Here is a 17415-nt window from a genome sequence, read left to right as displayed (position 1 = left end):
TTTGTCAAGATACACTCAAAGCACAAAATGTTAAAAGAACACAAGCTTGAAAAGAATTCAACATAGTAGCAATCATGTAAATTTTCTACATTTCATCACTTAGGCACATTTACCTGATTGCTCCTGCAAGTGGTATGAGCCATACTAGATGTACCATTGACACAGCACAGCAAAATAAATACAGTCATGTCCACTTGACTGAAAAGCTGATAATAAAATAAAACAATAGAATCTCAGCTGACCAGATGATGTCCTGAAAGATGTCTTCAGTGTGGGCATTCATCATCATATTCAGCTCTTTTCTAAGAACTCAAAGTCTGCTTGTCTCATCTTGATGGTCTTTCAAATTTTTGCATAGTGCCATAAAATGCAGCATATTTTAAAGTGGGTCCAGTAGAGAAACCCCATCAGATGCAGACAGTATAATGGTCTGGAGAATAGTGGGCCACATAGGATTTTGTGTTCATATTGGTTTGAAAATACTGTTGGGCTTGCATATCCCCTGAGCTGTGCTCTTGTACAAAGCTCTGTGCTAAATATGCAACATTATAAATGTATATTTGCATAGAGCTGGAACTGTTCTTACATGACGAATACCATTTGACTTTAGGAATTATTCAAATTCCCTGCTGGTAAATGATTACACATTCTCACTTCCAGGAGTCTGTGTATTATAAAAGAAGGACGCAGTTTCTCTATTGTCGTTCCCATGTTTGACAAATGAATTCTATGCATATCCAGCCATTTTGAGGGTTGTCCAAAATGACTGAGAACATTGAACTCATGAAAGGATCTGCTATAGCTGATTCTTTGATTAAACATAATTACTAGTGATTAACCATAAACTATACTGATATTAACAAAAATGGTCTCAATGGGAATTTAAATTAAAGAAGGTCCAATATTTACATTCTGTACTAAATACAAATGCTATTTTGAAGGGCTTAATGCATTGTCAAAACTTGAATAGTGTTACTTATCTTACAGTTATTTTCCTGAATTCCTTTCTCTTCCAGGAATGGAAAAGACTTTCTGTGACCAAGTTGAATATATGACTAAATATTTTAAAACAGTGGATGATATATATGTATACAGTGGTCCAGCTGCTCGCATTCGAGCGAAAAATGTTCCCAAGGACTATTTGACATGCAAGTACCATTAATGTAAAATACAAAAGGATCTGTTACAAATCATTGTTTGATGTACAATATAAACATTAATGTAAATACCATTCGAGTGAGATGGATAGATCATTTAAAATTACAATTTCAAATACTCAACATTGCCCATAGTGTTCAGGGATGTGTAGATTAGGTGCATTAGACACATATAAATATAGGATAATAGGGTAGGGGAACGGGTTTGGGTGGGTTACTCTTTGGAGGGTCGGTGTGAACTTGTTGGGCCAAAGGGTTTGACATTGAGGATCCCAGCAGTGGATATCCTACCAACGAAAAAAGTACTGGCCATTGAGAGGCCATCAGCTACTCATCATTGACAGTGCCAGTGAAAGCAGTGACTGCTTATGGGTCTGCACCCATCAGAGGCTCTGAAATGCTGTGGGACCATTGCTGAGTGAGGGCATGGTGGATGTTACAAGGGAGAGGAGGCTGTAAGGACTCTATGATTCTATGATAACCAAGTTTCTGTGGAAATGACTACTTTGGTTTCTTTCTTTTTCAGTTGATTCAGAAGGAGTTGTTAAAAATCTTTCCGTAAGTAACATAGTAGAAAATAATTTTCAATTGCTGTGAAGTTTTGCCTTGTCCCCTCCTTACCATAACTGTGATCTCCTCATCTATGAACCATACCCTGCTGATGCCACACATTTAATCTCAGTGAGAAGGTGATTAGATAAGTGCTTGAAAACCTGGTTATAAAATAATACAGTGCAGTGTGGGGGAGTGACATTGAGTAGGTTCCTCCAATTAAGGAGCTAGTATCAACATAGCCACTGTCTTGTTTTGTGCTGTAGTTTTATGCCATTAACAACAAGAGTACAAGGCTATTCAGGAAGTCTCAAACAGTCAGTGTTTGATTTTGTACTATGTGAAAAATTGGATTATTATCTGGTGTTTCAAATGGTACACAATTTCCTTCCCTTTTCTTGTTGGGCAGGAAATGTTTTGAACTGATTTCTAAATCATCCAATTTAAGGAGTCATGTAGAACATGTCCTAAAAATCTGGACATTTGGTAGTTCAATATGGTTTGGGAATACACAGTTGATTGCATTGGGTTAGGTTTTTGGAAGAATTTGGCTATCGAGAATCAAGCAAGTTATTGACTTTGCAAACCAATCTCCATGAGGAGGCTCCTGCCTGCAGTATTATCCCTCTGGGGAATTTTGAACAGGATGGAATCAAAGCAAAAACCTCTGGAGGCAATCCTGAAGTGGATAAGTGGGTGGACGGATGCCGACACTGCAGAATGACCCCCCTCTGAGCCTGTTTTTTTGAAACATTGGCCTTAATAATAGGTGTCAGGTCCCAAGAACCTAATCATTTGCTCCATGCTCACCCACATGCTCTTCTCCTTCTTCATAACTCCTCTATGCCTTCCTTTCCTTGTCCCCTCCAGTCCCTTTCATATCCATATGCCAGTTGTATGTCTGTGTTTGTTCTTTACCTATTGTCCCAATCTTCACAAGACATGGAGTCATTAAGCCATTAAGAAGTCTGGCAAAGTTTTGAAATTATCCTGAAACTGACACAATAAACAGAGACTTTTAAAAGATAACATGGAAAATAACTTCATGCAACATCTTGATCAGCCACAGCCTTTCATATTAGCAATGTCAAAAGCTTTTCGTTCATGATTTCAGACACCTTGGTCTTATATAAATAAACACAGGCAGTGAAAATCTATTTGTAGAAATAATACATTATTGCAAATAATTTGCTTTATGAAATGGCACGCTACAAATTAATTGTCACTAAATTTGGGGCCACTTGGGACAGGTTGACCTGGGTTTTCAACAAGTCATGATGGCTGGTAGCCCTATAAAGCTAGTAGGTAAGCCACAATTCCAGACTTCCTGACCATGATCCTGAGCTTTCTAATTTTCACCAGGATTTTTTTAAGGTGCCACCTTTTAAGAATGCAAAATGAGGCTTGGCTGAAAGTCCAGATGTCCATTAGACTTCTGAAACATTGAAACATTTGTAATTGACAGCTCTTGACTCTTTGATCTCTGCTGAATAAATGACTGTCTTGTTCCAGTTCTTTTTTAACATCTTGCGGTGAGGTGCGAGTGACTGCCCTTGGCAAGAGAGCTACATTTGACAGATTATGATAATAAGGAGTTTTACCAGAATTAACAGGCCCAATGGGAATTGGGGTGGAAAAATCTCCAATTGTTACAGTCATGCCTAGAACAAAAGAAAATGGTTGCGGTCGTTGGTCAGTCATTTCTCCCCCAGGGCATCATCACAAGACTTCCTTAGAGTAATGCCCTAGACCCACCTATCTTCAGCTGCGTCATCAATCTCTCTGTCATAAAGTCAGAAATGGGCACAATATTCAGCACCATTTGTGGATTTTCAGATACTAAAGTAGTCCATCTCCAAATGCAACAAGCTCTGGATAATATCCAGCCTTGTGCTTACAAATAGCAAGTTGCATTTGTGCTACACAAGTGCCAGGAAATGACTATTCTAACAAGAGAGAATCTAACCATTGGTCTTTGACATTCAATGGCAATACATTTCCAAATCTTCCACTATCAATATCTTAAGGATTACCATTAATCAAAAACTGAAATGGACTCACCACATAAGTACTGTGGCTATCAAGACAGACTAGGAAGAAGAGGCTAGAAATCCTGCAGCAATGAACTCATCTTCTGTCTCTCTAAATCTCCAATGCATAAATCAGGACTATGATGGATTACACCCCGCTTGCCTGGATGAGTGCAGCTCCATCAACAATCACGAAACTTGACACCATTCAGGACAAAGCAACCCATTTGAATGGCACCATATCCAGAAACATTCACTCCCACCACCACCAATGTACTGTAGCAGCAATGTATACCATCTACAAATGCATGCAAGGTTCCAAACTCACAGCCACTACCACCTAGAAGAACAAACACAGATACATGAGAACACCTGCAAGTTCCCCTTCAAGCCACTCACAATCCACACTTAGAAACATACTGTTCCTTCAGTGTCGCTGGGTCAAATTTTAGAATTCCCTCACCAATGGCATTGTGAGTCTAACTACATCAAATTGAAGGTCGCTGTTCAAGAAGGCATTTCACCATTACCTTTGCAAGGGCAAGTAGGAATGGACAAGAAATACTGGTCCAGTCAATTATTCCCACATCCTATCAATGAATAAAAAGAAACAAAAACACATCCTATTCCCACCATAATTTTTTTTTTAAACATTATACAGCGAACCAATGAACATGGCCATGCCAGAGCTTGTCATACGAGAAATTAGGCTGTTTCAGGGGTGGGTTTAAGGTATGATGGGCATGGATGTAGCAACTGGAGAGGTGGACATGAGGTGTGTGAGTGATAGAGGTCCTTACCTTTTTCATTATAATGGAACAGAATATAGCATCTCTAAATTGAGACATTAAACAGCCTGTCTCATACTTGGCAACTCCTATAGCTACTTCCAAACTGTTTCCTAAGTCTACTGCCCCAACTGCAGCCTGCACTGAACCCCCAAAATGAAGATCACATTTATGGCATTTCTTTTGAGGCATACAAACTAAGAGTTTTTCAGACTCCCTGTACCCACCGTGATGGTGATGATCCAGGCCATTGATTTCAAGTGTCAAGCTTCACAAGTATTGTTAATAAAGATAAATATTTTATTGGTAAATGCCTGTAATTCTTCTTATATTTCTTTTGTGTTATTAAAATTTTAGTGTCAATATCAGAACCAACATTTCATACCTTATATGGCCTATGACTTGCCAAAACGCTTCCACTTTGCCAACAACATTAGAATAGACAAGGAGGTCCATCTGTACTTGGACAAACAGTGGCTGGCTGGACGGTATGTCATGTTTTCTGCTTCATAATCTACTCCCTTTGTTATATTTACATGCCATTTTGCTTTGTCTGCAGACCTCCATTTCTATCTGAGCTTCACTGTTCAGTTTGATAATATACAAAATAAAGTGTGATACAATTTCACTTCCTATCTTCCAACTATACCCATAAGGATTCTGTCTGAATGCAATCTAACTGTGCATTCTAATGCTGTTATAGAATTCCTCCAGCACAGTGGCTCAGTGGTTAGCTGTGCTGCCTCATAGCGTCAGGGAACCGAGTTCAATTCCAACCTTGATCTTGTGTGGAGTTTGCACATTCTCCTCATATCTGCATGGGTTTCCTCTGAGTTTCCTCTGGGTACTCCAGTTTCCTCCCACAGTCCAAATATGTGTGGGTTAGTGGTATTGGCCTTGCAAAATTGCCCATAGTGTCCAGGGATGTGTGGGTTAATAGATTAGCCGTGTGAAATGCAGGGTTACAGGTCTTAGGGTAGGGAGTCTGGGTGGGATGCTCTTCATAGAGTCGGTGTTGGCTTGTTGAACCAAATGGTCTGTTTCCATATTGTAAGGATTCTGTGACTGATACTGCTACTCTACCCCACATTGAACTCTTTTATATTCTATTTTCTTTCATTACATTTTGGTGAGTAAGTCCTGATGGGTATTTCCCAAACTATTATTTTGTAAGACTTTATTTATGCAAGGGTGGGGTCTTGTTTGTTTTTTTCTAAAGTTTTCTAAAGTTTTAAACTTTAAAAGATTCATTAAAAAAGTAATTGTTAAGGGGGCAGAGATGGCAGTCAGTGGACTGGTATGCTGCTTCTGTCAGATGTGGGAGATCAGGGAGCAGTCAAGTGTCCTAGTGACTATGTCTGCAGGATGTCCACATGGCTCAGTTAGAGTGGCAGTTGGAAACACTGAGGAGCATACAGAAGGCAAAGAATGTGATTGATAGTCGTGTTAAAGCATGCAGGTTCAGTCAGGTAGATGGGTGACTGGCTGGAGAGGGAGGCATGTAGTGCAGGTGTCTCCTGTGACTATCCCCCTTCTCAAACAATAATTACCATTTTGAGTACTGTTGGGCGGGAGGATAGCTTATCAGGGGAAGATAGCAGCAGTAGCCAGGTCTCTGGCACCACAACAAGCTCCGCTGTAAATCGGGGCAGGGCAAATTTGAAGCAAGCAGTTGTGATCAGAGAGTGAGTCAAGGGCACAGACACCTGAGACTCCAGGATGTTGTGTTGCCTCCATGGTGCCAAGGTCAAGGATGTCTTGGAATGGTTGCGGCAATTTCTCAAAGGGGAGAGTGAACAGCTGGAGGATGTTGTTGTATACATTAGCACCAAAGCCACAAGTAGAACAACAGATGAGGTCCTGCAGAGTGAGTACAGAGAGTTAAGCCAGAGGTTAAATAGCAGGACTTCAAGGGTAGTAATCTCTGGATTATTCCTGGTGCCATGTGCTAATGAGAATATGAATAGGATAGTGCAGATGAATGTGTGGCTGAGGAGTTGGGGTGGAGGAAGGGTTCAGAAGTTTGGATCATTGGGATCTCTTCTGGGGCAGAAGTGACCAACATGAGAGGAATGAGAATGAGTTGAACTGGAGGCGGATCAATATCTTGGCAGCAACTCAGGAGGGTTTAAATTAGTCTGGCAGGGGAATGGGATTCTAAACAGTAGAGAGACAAGACAGTAGGTTGAGGCTGGTACTGAAGTTAAAGAGAACACATTAAATAGACAAGGCAGGTAAGAGCATGGCAGGGAACTAGGGAAGACTAATGAATTAAACTGTATTTATTTTAATGCAAGAGTTATTTTTGATTAGGGAAAACATCACAGCAGTATTTGAAGGGATATTCCTGAGGGATTGTCCAGTGAAGCTGTATGGATGTAATTGAGAAATGAGAAGGGGGTGATCACTTTGATGCAATTGTACCATAGGCCCCCTATAGTCAGTGAGACATTGAGGAGCAAATATGTCTGGAGATCTCAGCTGGAAGAATAGTAGGGTTGTAATAATAGGGGATTTTAACTTTTCAAACATAGATTGCAAATGCCATAGTATTAAGGACTTGATAAGGAGGAATTTGTTAAGAGTGCTCAAGAAAACTTTCTCAATTAATATGTAGATGGCCCAACTAGAGAAAGGGCAAAACTCGACTTTCTCTTGGGAAATAAGGCAGGGCAAGTGACTGAGTGTTAGTGGGATGACCAATGAGTATAATTCTATTTGTTTAAAAAGGTTGTGAAGAAGGAGAGGTCTGGTCTAGAAGTTAAAGTTCTAAATTGGATCAGGACAATTTTGATTGTATTAGATAGGAACTTTAAAATGTTGATTGGGGGAGCTGTTCTTTTCCACTTCTGGCAAGTGGGAAACTTTCAAAAGTGAGATAATGAAAGTTCAGGCCTTGCATATTCCTGTTAATGTGAAGGGCAAGGTTAGCAGGAGTAGGGAACACTGAATGACTAGAAGGTAGATGAAGGCAAAGGGGAAGATGTTGCCTACATGGACTTTAGCAAGGACTTTCACAAGTTTCCGCATGGTAGACTGGTTAGTAAGGTTAGATCACATGGGATCCAGGGAGAACTAGCCAATTGAGGGTGGTGGTCGTGGCTTTTTGTTCAGACTGGATACTTGTGATCAGCGGTGTGCCGCCAGGATCAGTGCTGGGTCCACTGTTATTTGTCATTTATATAAATTATTTGAATGACAATATAGAGAATTTACTATGGTTAGTAAGTTTGCAGATGCCACCAAAACTGTTGGTATAGTGGACAGTGAAAAAAGTTATCTAAGAGTACAACAGGATCTTGATCAATTGGGCCAGTAGGCTGAGAAATTGTAGATAGAGTTTAATTCAGATAAATATGAGGTTTGTATTTTGGCAAGACTTATACAGTTAATAGTGGGGCCTGAGGAATGAGATTAGATTCCCTACAGTCCAACAATCCACACCAACCTCTGAAGAGTAACCCACCCAAACCCATTCTCCTACCCTATATTTACCTCTGAATAGTGCACCTAACACTATGGGCAATTTAGCATGGCCAATTTACCTAACCTGCACATCTTTGGATTGTGGGAAGAAACCTGAGCACACCCACACAGACACAGGGAGAATGTGCAGACTCCACACTGACAGTCACCCAAGGTGGGAATTGAACCCGGGTCCCTGGCTCTGTGAGCCACCATGCCACCCCTAATGTTAGCAAACAGGGAGACTAAGTTGTGCAGATACATAGTTCCTTGAAAGTGGCACCACAAGTAGATAGGGTAGAGAAGAAGGCACGCTTGGCTCCATTGATCAGAGCATTGAGTGCAGTGGTTGGGAAGTCATATTAAAATTGTATGAGACATTGGTGATGCCATGTTTGGAGTACTGCATATAATGCTTGTTGCTCTGCAGAAGGAAGAATGTAATTAAACTGGAAAGAGTATTTACAAGGATGTTACTCAGACAGGAAGGTTTGAGTTATAAGCAGAGGTTGGACAGGCTGGGACGTTTTTCTCTGAAACATAGGAATTTGAGGGGTAACCTTGTAGAAGTTTATCAAATCATGAAGGGCATAGATAGGGTGAATGGCCAATGTCTTTTCCCCAGGGTCAGGGAGTCCAGAACTAGAGGGCATAGTTTAAGGTGAGAGGAGAAAGATTTGAAAAGGACCTGGGGGATAACCTTTTCACCTAGATGGTGTGCGTGTATGGATCAAGCTGCCAGAGGAAGTAGTGTAGGCGATTACAACTACAACATTTAAAAGACAATAGGACAGGTACATTGATAGGAGAGATTTAGAGGGATATAAGCCAAATGCAGGCAAATGGGACGTCTTCAGTTGAGGAAACCTGGTTGGGGTGAAAGGCCTGTTTGCATGCAGTATACCTCTTTTATTCTATGATTATAAGCACAGACTTGAGTGCTTATAATTCCTTGTCTTTAACAAGCTCCTGTTACACAATCTGACATGAATGCTGACTCAAATCTGGCAACACAATTCTATTTATATTGAACCTAATATTCCAGTCACTGGCAGAACAGAGCTTTCCACTGGCCAGACAAAATATTCCCAACTTATCCTCTTCTGAATTTTCTGGTCAATCTTTTGCACAAGGATCCTTTGTAACTAAGTTGGCTCAGAAATTCTTGGAGTGAGCAGAGGAGAGAATTTATGTGGATACTGTGATGCTTTCTTTGGCACCAGCCGCTGTATTTTTGTCAATATGTTCAGATGTCCCAGATACTTTCCAGTAAGAGTGCAGGAGAGGAGGCAAGTTGGCTGATAGGTGATTAGGTCTTGCAATTAGAATGGTCACAGATGGCAGGTGGCAGAGTAATGGGTGTTCAGTGGGTAGGGTGACAGGCAGGTCCAGTTGAATTGGAGGGAAGGTGGAGTATCAGGGGAGGGCTGAGGGGGTCTTTGGAGGTTAGGAATGTCTTGGGGGCAGCAGCAGATGCCTGTTATTTCAGTAGTGAGGTTGGGTCAGGTGGTGCTAGAGGGTCATTGTGGGTTTGGGGAATGTCAGAAGGTCAGGGAGTGGTCACAACATCATGGGGTTAGTCTGGGAGTCAGTGGAGGTTGGGGTGGAGGGACGATGAGAGTGGTCAGGTCATATCAGGGGTGTGCACTTCAAAGTATCAGAAATCGTTAAAGGGTTGGAGGTAGGTGTGGTTGAAAGTTTGGAGAAGGCTGGGGCAGAGTTAACAGGGCCAGGATGCTAGTTCTTTACTTACTCAGGAATGAAACATTGTGTATTTTGGGGACTGACACCACAAGTGTGATAATATCTGAGTGTTTCATATATATTCGCTCAAGAAACATTTGCCATGAAGACAGGGATCTTGTTTAGACAAGTGTCTTAAAATGTATTAACAATATCAACAATTTACACTGTTATAAGATCTCAGCTTTAGAAAGTCTTTTCAATACATTACCTGACTGTATTGTTTTGGACACCCCACACCCCTCAGCAATTTGCTTTAAATACTTACATCAATTCCCGTATTTAATTGTTACGATCCATGACAATAGATTAAAAGACACAATGCCAACTTTAGATTAATATGGAGCCAAAAGACACACTCCTGTTTATTAATTTCTCTCAATTTTGTAGTTTCTATCATTATAAATCCATTTAAGAACTTATTGTAAATAGTGACCAGTAAAAATCTTAAATGACTTGGCCAACTGGTACAATATGCCTGTATAGCAGGAAAAATAGCACTTTTCACTGTATCTCGGAACATGGTAACAATAAATTATACTCAATACCTCTTCTCTAACAAAGCATTCCTGTTTAGTACTGAAAGCTGTTTTAACTCTTTATGTTCCTGTAGTGATTAGAACTGGGACCAGGTGGATCTCATTGACTATGAGATCCTTAATTGGGTTGTTAACCTGGGCCAATCAGGGAGCCCTGGCTGACAGATATAAACAAGCGGTTTATACTGGGTCTCTCTCATGTCAGTGACATAATGTCACACCCTGCAACATGCACAGGTCAGCAATAATCACTGTCCGATTAACAGTTTTTCATAATGGTTCGTGCTGCAGAATGGTCTCACCATTATTGTAACGAAAACAATCTGAACATTGCTGTTTCCTATGCTAAAGTGTTTTCTCTTTCATTGAAATGGCTTTGCAGGTGGATTCAAGTCCAAAAAAAATAAAAATAAACAGGAGGTTACCAGCATTATCATGGTTCTAGGCCAGGATTTGTTAACATTTTGTCAAATTATGAACAGCCAATTTTAGCTGTTTAGGGAATGTCTTAGCTTTCCAAAAAATAGAAGAAAAAAGAAAAAAAAATTAAACAGGAGAGTTCAGAAGGTTTCCTCAGTCTGGATCTGGCTTTGAGCCCATGTTCTCTGCATGTGTAAATAAAGAGTGACATGGTGACAGGATACCAGCCTCTGTGCAGTTATTTCAGTGCTAATCCAAGACACATTGGAATATATGGGAAGTGAGAACCCATATTCCCACACTTCACATCTTCCATTTTCTCTCATGCTCTTTCCCAAAAATGTTGCGTATTAAATTCCTATTTCCATGTAAATTCGGGCACATTTCTATTCTCTTGCTGTTTATCTTTACTTCTGCCAGGAAGTTTGATGTCACGCTCATCTTCCATAATCCTCATACATCAACTACAGCTTATCAAAAACTACCTGTGGCATTTGTCATCCAACTACAAATAGTTAGACTACTTTTCGTACTGCCCTCCAATTTGTCCTCTAGAAGAGATCATTGTACCTTTCTAGCTCTGATCAGATGACTGAAATACTGTCATTTTCTTTTTTTACAGTTCTTTCTGCTCTTGCAATTTCAAGTATATTTTTCTTCGAGTCCCTGTATGAATTTTTAGCATACTTGGTAGCCAGAGATCTTTATCTATTGTTCAAGTTTCCAAGGCATAAATGAATGTAGATAGAATATAGCATTTTAAATGTTCTTCTTTGTTATAAGCTTGAGTTTTCTTTTGTTAACACATTCTTCATCTTCACAAAATTACTCCATAAAATTACTTCTAGCTACCTTTATCCTCCTTTTAACTGCTACATTACATCTACCAACTTCTGTTATCATCTGCCCTAAATCGAACAACTTAGCTACTTATTCTACTTTAATCTTCGCTCTTGTTACTTCTAATGGATTCCTTCTGATCATCATTGTTTATTGATGTTTTTTAGTGCATATGCTAATCATTAAGATTTTATAATTTGTGGGGTCTTTTCTATTTCCACAACTTGTGCTATGTTGTCAGCATGCTACAAATTTGTAATGTTCATCCCTCTAATGATTACCTCTGGAAGTGCACTTACTTCGCTGAATGTTTTTTAATGTCTATATTGAAGACTTTTAGTGACAGTATGAAGCCATGGCATTTTCATCTCTTCTGTTGAAACATATTTCATTATGGCAAAAGTGAGGACTGCAGATGCTGGAAACCAGGGTTTAGATCAGAGTGGTGCTGGAAAAGCACAGCAGGTCAGGCAGCATCCAAGGAGCAGGAAAATCGACGTTTTGGGCAAAAGCCCTTCATCCTGCTGTGCTTTTTCAGCACCACTCTGATCTAAACATATTTCATTATACCTCATCCAGCTTAATGCTTGCCATTTGGTTGAAATATAAGCTCTGAATGAATCTCAGACTTTACTGCCGTGTTACATTTCAGCAACACATTTATTAACTTTTGATGCTAAACACAGTCAAGGCCTTTTTCATAGTCTATAGAACAGGGGTCTTATTTACTTCTAGATATTTTTCAAAGATTATACTTAGGTTAAATATTCTGTCTCTTGTTCCTTCTCTCGGTACAAATCCAGACTGTGTTTCGCCAATTACTGTTTCATCTTTAAAATTATAATTTTTCCTTCAGTTTAATTCTGACGACCTGATGGGATGAATAAATAAAGGGAAACAAGCAAGCTAACTGTTCAGTTTCAACTCTAATCGATTCATTCATCCCATTCTCTATTTTCCTCTATTATCTCTATTATCAAACCTAAACCTTCTTCAACTTTACTATATTTTGGACTTATTTCCATAAAAATGGCAGTGCTGCTGTTTGAGATTTAACAAAAGTTATCCTTTGCTACATATTTCTGATAATCTAAATATTGCACTAATATCCCAAGAATGTAATGCCAGTCCTCCTGCAACACAATTGCATGAATATGGGCTCTCCTCAAATAAAGTTGGTTGTGTTCCTGAATTTTTTAGGTGAAGTATTGTTTCCCTTAGGAATTAATGGAGATTATCCAAGTTAATTAATCCAAGTTAAGACTGGAGTTAGGTTCATAGGATCTTCATTAGCAGAAAAATGTAAATCATTATTGTGTGCACTCTAAGTTGAAATATAACTCCTTGTGTACTTTAAATCGCTAAATTCTTACACTGGCGAATGAAATAGCTAAATGTTCCTAATTCCTTCCTTAAAACCTTCATTGTACTTCTATTTATGTCACAAAAACAGAAATTGCTGGAGAAACTCAGCAGGTGTGGCAGCATCTATAAAAAGAAAGCAGAGTTAATGTTTCAAATCTAGTGACCTTCTTCAGAATTGACAGTAGCTAGGAAAAGGTGGTATGTGTGCTGACGACTGGGGTGAGGAGTGGGGTAGTAGATAGGAGGAGTGAGTGGATAGGCAGAGATGGAAGCCAGAGAGAGAGAAAATGACAGGTAGGCAAACGGATGGATGATAATATGCCAGGAAGAAAAGCTGATAATGGGGTCCATAAGCAAGTGAAAATGAGTTGGCTGTGCAGAAAGTAGCTCATGTCATGACAGGACCTGGGGTGTGGGGATGTGTAAAGGACATCATTGATTCTAAAGTGGACCATGAATTTTGGCAGCTCTTTCTCATTTCTGTCATTTATCCTGACATAAAAGGCAATATACTGTTAATGATTGCTAAAAGGACTATTCAGACTTCTAAGTATAGATTCTTCCAATACTATCACTGTTCTATTCTTATAGTTCATTCTTTCCCAGTTATGAATAGCTTTTTACCCTAATGTGCTGCTGTAGAAACTAGGATCATCCTCGTTTGAGCTGATGTTACTGTTGATCTCATTCCTGACTAAAGTTATAAATGATTGCACAATCTAGCATCTCAGGTTACTATGTATCAATTTCCATGAAACTGATATAGAATAGTCACACAGTTCTTTCTTTCTATATTATTCTTATGTCTTGAACTGCGTAGTACTATCTTATGGGTTACTATGAGCTTCATCTAACAATCCCTGACCTTTTCAACTACTATGCAATGTGGCTATTTGCTTTTGCGGCTTAGAGACCTTCTCTAGTTTCTGATTTTCAGGCACTTTGTACAGCCTCTGGATAAACTGCAGATTCTGATGGGCCCCATATTATTATCCACACCTATCACGAGGTTACAGTGCAGTTTTGTATTTGACTTGAAAATATAAATGAATACTCCATGACATCAAATCTACACAAGGAGCTCACTCCTCAAACTTAGTTCACATAAACCAGAAAAATCCAGTCTAGCTCAGCAACACCAAACCAAATTCACACTGAGAATGAACTTCCTTCCCTCAGATTTTGGGAGCATCGCTTATGATGTGCAATCTACATCTGGATCTATTAAGGCAGAGAACATTCAAACATGGTGCTACCTTGTCTGAATGACTTTGGTGTGCAGCCCAATACGGACTGGCTACACATGTGACTAGCACATTTTGCTTAGCCAGCAAAACATAAAGACAGTGGGCCCTAAAGTGAAGGTGCATTTGTTATTAGAAGTGCTGCAGACTATAAATGACTTAGAAATAAACAAAAATAAAGAAAACAGAACAGCAGTTAAAAGGGAAGGTACTCAGATTTCCTGATTTGGAACCGAAGACATTAGTTGAATTGAACTGAGTTTCCTCAGCTTTTCTGGCAAGAACCCACCGTAATTAGAATGGTTCTGAAATGAGACAAGACTTGGATATACCAAGTTCCAGTCTAAATTGGAATTTCTCATTTGACTTTACAAAATTATAAATCTCTGCTCATCCATCACAAGGCTCGTGACTTAGATTTGGGCTTGAAAATAGGAATTGCTGCTTTCCCAGGGCATACCATATACATGATCTGTGCATGTGGATCCATGGAGGTCATCCACTCCAGGAAATCGGAAACAGCTACATGCCAGTATGTCTGGTCATACCTGTTATTATGTGCAAATCAGGCATTCCCCGATTGACTCTGAATCTTCCTTTGACACCAACATTGGCAACTGTCAATAATTTCAGACAATTAATCTTTATGTCCTGGATCTTTTCCATTCTATGCTTATCATATTACTGTTCACTTATCGAGTATCTGTTTGAAAAATCATTTTCAGAGATCCACTGACATTCAATTTCTGTGGTGGTGGAAATCATGGCTATGATAATGAATACAAAAGCATGCAAGTAAGTAATTATACATGTATAATAATTATAACTCACAACTGCCATATTGAGAGATTGTCTACTCTGTCCTGGGTAAAACTATAATATATTCTTTATAAAAATGGTATAGCTTTGGAATACAAGCACCAATCTTCCAGCTGACATGCTTGGGTTAATTTCCTGTGTGTGCATTCCTTATCAGCCCTCATAAATACATATTAGAAGATTGCACATGCTCAGGCCACGATTGCTTATCATTGACGCTGTGTGAACCAAAATCAGTCCCACTTTGACATATCACAAAGCTTGTTTTTGTGGGAAGTGGATACTTTCAGGTGTACGCAGCTAGATGTGAGCCTGCATCTGACAATGGGTTCATCAGAGTGGTTGATTCTAATGCTGAGGGAATGTTATTTTATTTACCAGCGACAAACTTAACTTTTAGTAGTGCATTTTAAATGTTTGGATTACAATGTCCGCAAACTCTGACCACGATGGGAAGTTATGGATAATGAGCACCTGAATTTCCAAAATGCACTTTCAAAAGTGAGGAACCCACAGAATGGCATTACTTCAGAGTACCAAAATTGACAAAGCTACTTAACTAACTTGAGCAGAAAAATATAAAACTATTACCATCAGTCTTTCTACAAGTTCTTGTCAATAAATTAAATGTTTTGAAGTCATGGGGCTCATACGCACTCCTTAAAACTTTCCCTTATAAATTTTACCACAGAATTAGGCCCTGTACTCACAGGACGTTTTCATTTATAAGCTCTGAGGACAATATTTTACATTTAAAATATTCTATCTCCAAGTGATAAACAAAATAGTGTACTTTTTTTCCTATTTTTATTAACTGTGCTTTTCCTTAATGGTATATTCCAGGCTATCTTCATAGCTCATGGGCCTGCTTTCAAATATAAAACTGAGGTTAATCCATTTGATAATATTGAACTCTACAACATGATGTGTGGTGAGTATTTTCATATTATGAATACATTTAATTAAATGAAGGTTTTACCTCAGCTCCAACTTACAGTCGGACACAAAATGCAGCATTGCATCTGTTTTTGTATTGTTAAGAATTCATCAGGAGGCACATATATTTAATATTGTTGCAGTAATTTAGAATGTCCTACAGGACAAATGACTAAAGATAGTGAAGCAAAATATCCTGAAGGAAACACATCTCATTGGTGAGGACTGAAAAAGATCATGAAATAGTGGGCTAATTATTTTTGTATGATGACATCCACATGCAGATCTGAAAAAAGTGACATTTAATTTGCTCCTAGGTAAACATGAAGAGACAGGTATATATTTTAAATAGGTGCAACTTAATTTTAGAGTACTCTACCTGTCCCCTCTTGCTATAATTTTACTCTCATTCCCATTTCCACAACCAGCTCATTCTGCTTGCAATAAAACAAGGATGTGAAATATCTTATTAGTTGTACTAAAATAAATATTTCAGGTGGCCAACTTCACATACAATAAAATACTTGCACTGGAATAATGGCATGTCAGACTGTTCTGCAAAGTATTATAGCTTAGAATTCAACATCAGTTTCTGTTCATTACCATCATTTGCAACTTATGTTCAAACTATATTTCAGCTCTGGGCTGACAGATGGAATGCCATTTCATGTTTGGTGTTTGTCAGAATACTTTGTGAAAGTGCCAGTTTGTTGTGACTTTTGTTTTACTTTTTGTCAAGACTGCACATTTTTCTGCTGAACAGGGCAGTGCTTCTCAAAGGAATTATAAGGCGACCAACTCTGTGCAAGTGACTATTCGGCAATAACCTCAATAAAAAGAGATGTGTATGAATTGTGTATGAATTGCTGGTAATTCAGAACTAGAAATCCAGAGACTGAAGCAAATGCTCTGGGGACATGGGTTTGAAACCCACCAAGGCACGTGATGAAATTTGGATTCAATATTAAAACAATATTGTAATGGATTGACTCTTACCTGCCCTCTGAAATAGCCTGGCAAGCCATTCAGTTCAAGAGCAATTAGGGATGGGCTACAAATGCTGATTTTGGCGCAACTATGCCCATCCAGTGAAGGAGTAAAATCGAAAATATAAACTTGATACTCCATGTACTCTTCAGTTCTGAAACATAAATATTTCTGTACAGTAGAACCTTGATTATCTGAATGAGATGGGCGGGCACTATTTCATTCGTATAATTGATTATTTGGTTAAATGATTCAATGCCTTTCCTCTGAGGCTTGCGGTTTTCTGATAAGTCCGCTCCTCATTCAGGAGACTAGGCAGCAGCATACCATGCGCGAGCCTCCAACGCCCCATCCAAAACTACCCCACCGCCTGCCCCTATGTGCCCCACAACCCCATCCAACACCACCTCCCCTGCCTGCCCCCAAAACCCTGTCCAATAACACCCTTTGTGTGCCCCCCATTCAACACCAACCCCCATCTGTCCCCACCTCCACCCTCCCATCCAACACCTCACCCCGCCCCCATGCAC

General features: G+C 39.4%; 1 protein-coding gene across 1 annotated transcript in view; it reads left to right on the top strand.

Moving 5' to 3' along the window:
- The window catches only part of LOC122539873 (venom phosphodiesterase 1-like), a 112077-nt gene that overhangs the window by 57585 nt on the left and 37077 nt on the right, over positions 1–17415 (top strand). The window contains exons 13-17 of the mRNA XM_043675009.1: positions 1017–1148; positions 1684–1715; positions 4885–5015; positions 14869–14938; positions 15806–15893. Of these exons, the coding sequence (XP_043530944.1) occupies positions 1017–1148; positions 1684–1715; positions 4885–5015; positions 14869–14938; positions 15806–15893 (453 nt within the window). The remainder of the gene's footprint in view (positions 1–1016; positions 1149–1683; positions 1716–4884; positions 5016–14868; positions 14939–15805; positions 15894–17415) is intronic.

This window comes from Chiloscyllium plagiosum, chromosome 3 (genome assembly GCF_004010195.1).
Source record: "Chiloscyllium plagiosum isolate BGI_BamShark_2017 chromosome 3, ASM401019v2, whole genome shotgun sequence".
Classification (NCBI taxonomy): domain Eukaryota; kingdom Metazoa; phylum Chordata; class Chondrichthyes; order Orectolobiformes; family Hemiscylliidae; genus Chiloscyllium; species Chiloscyllium plagiosum.
This window is presented reverse-complemented; position numbering and strand designations above follow the sequence as displayed.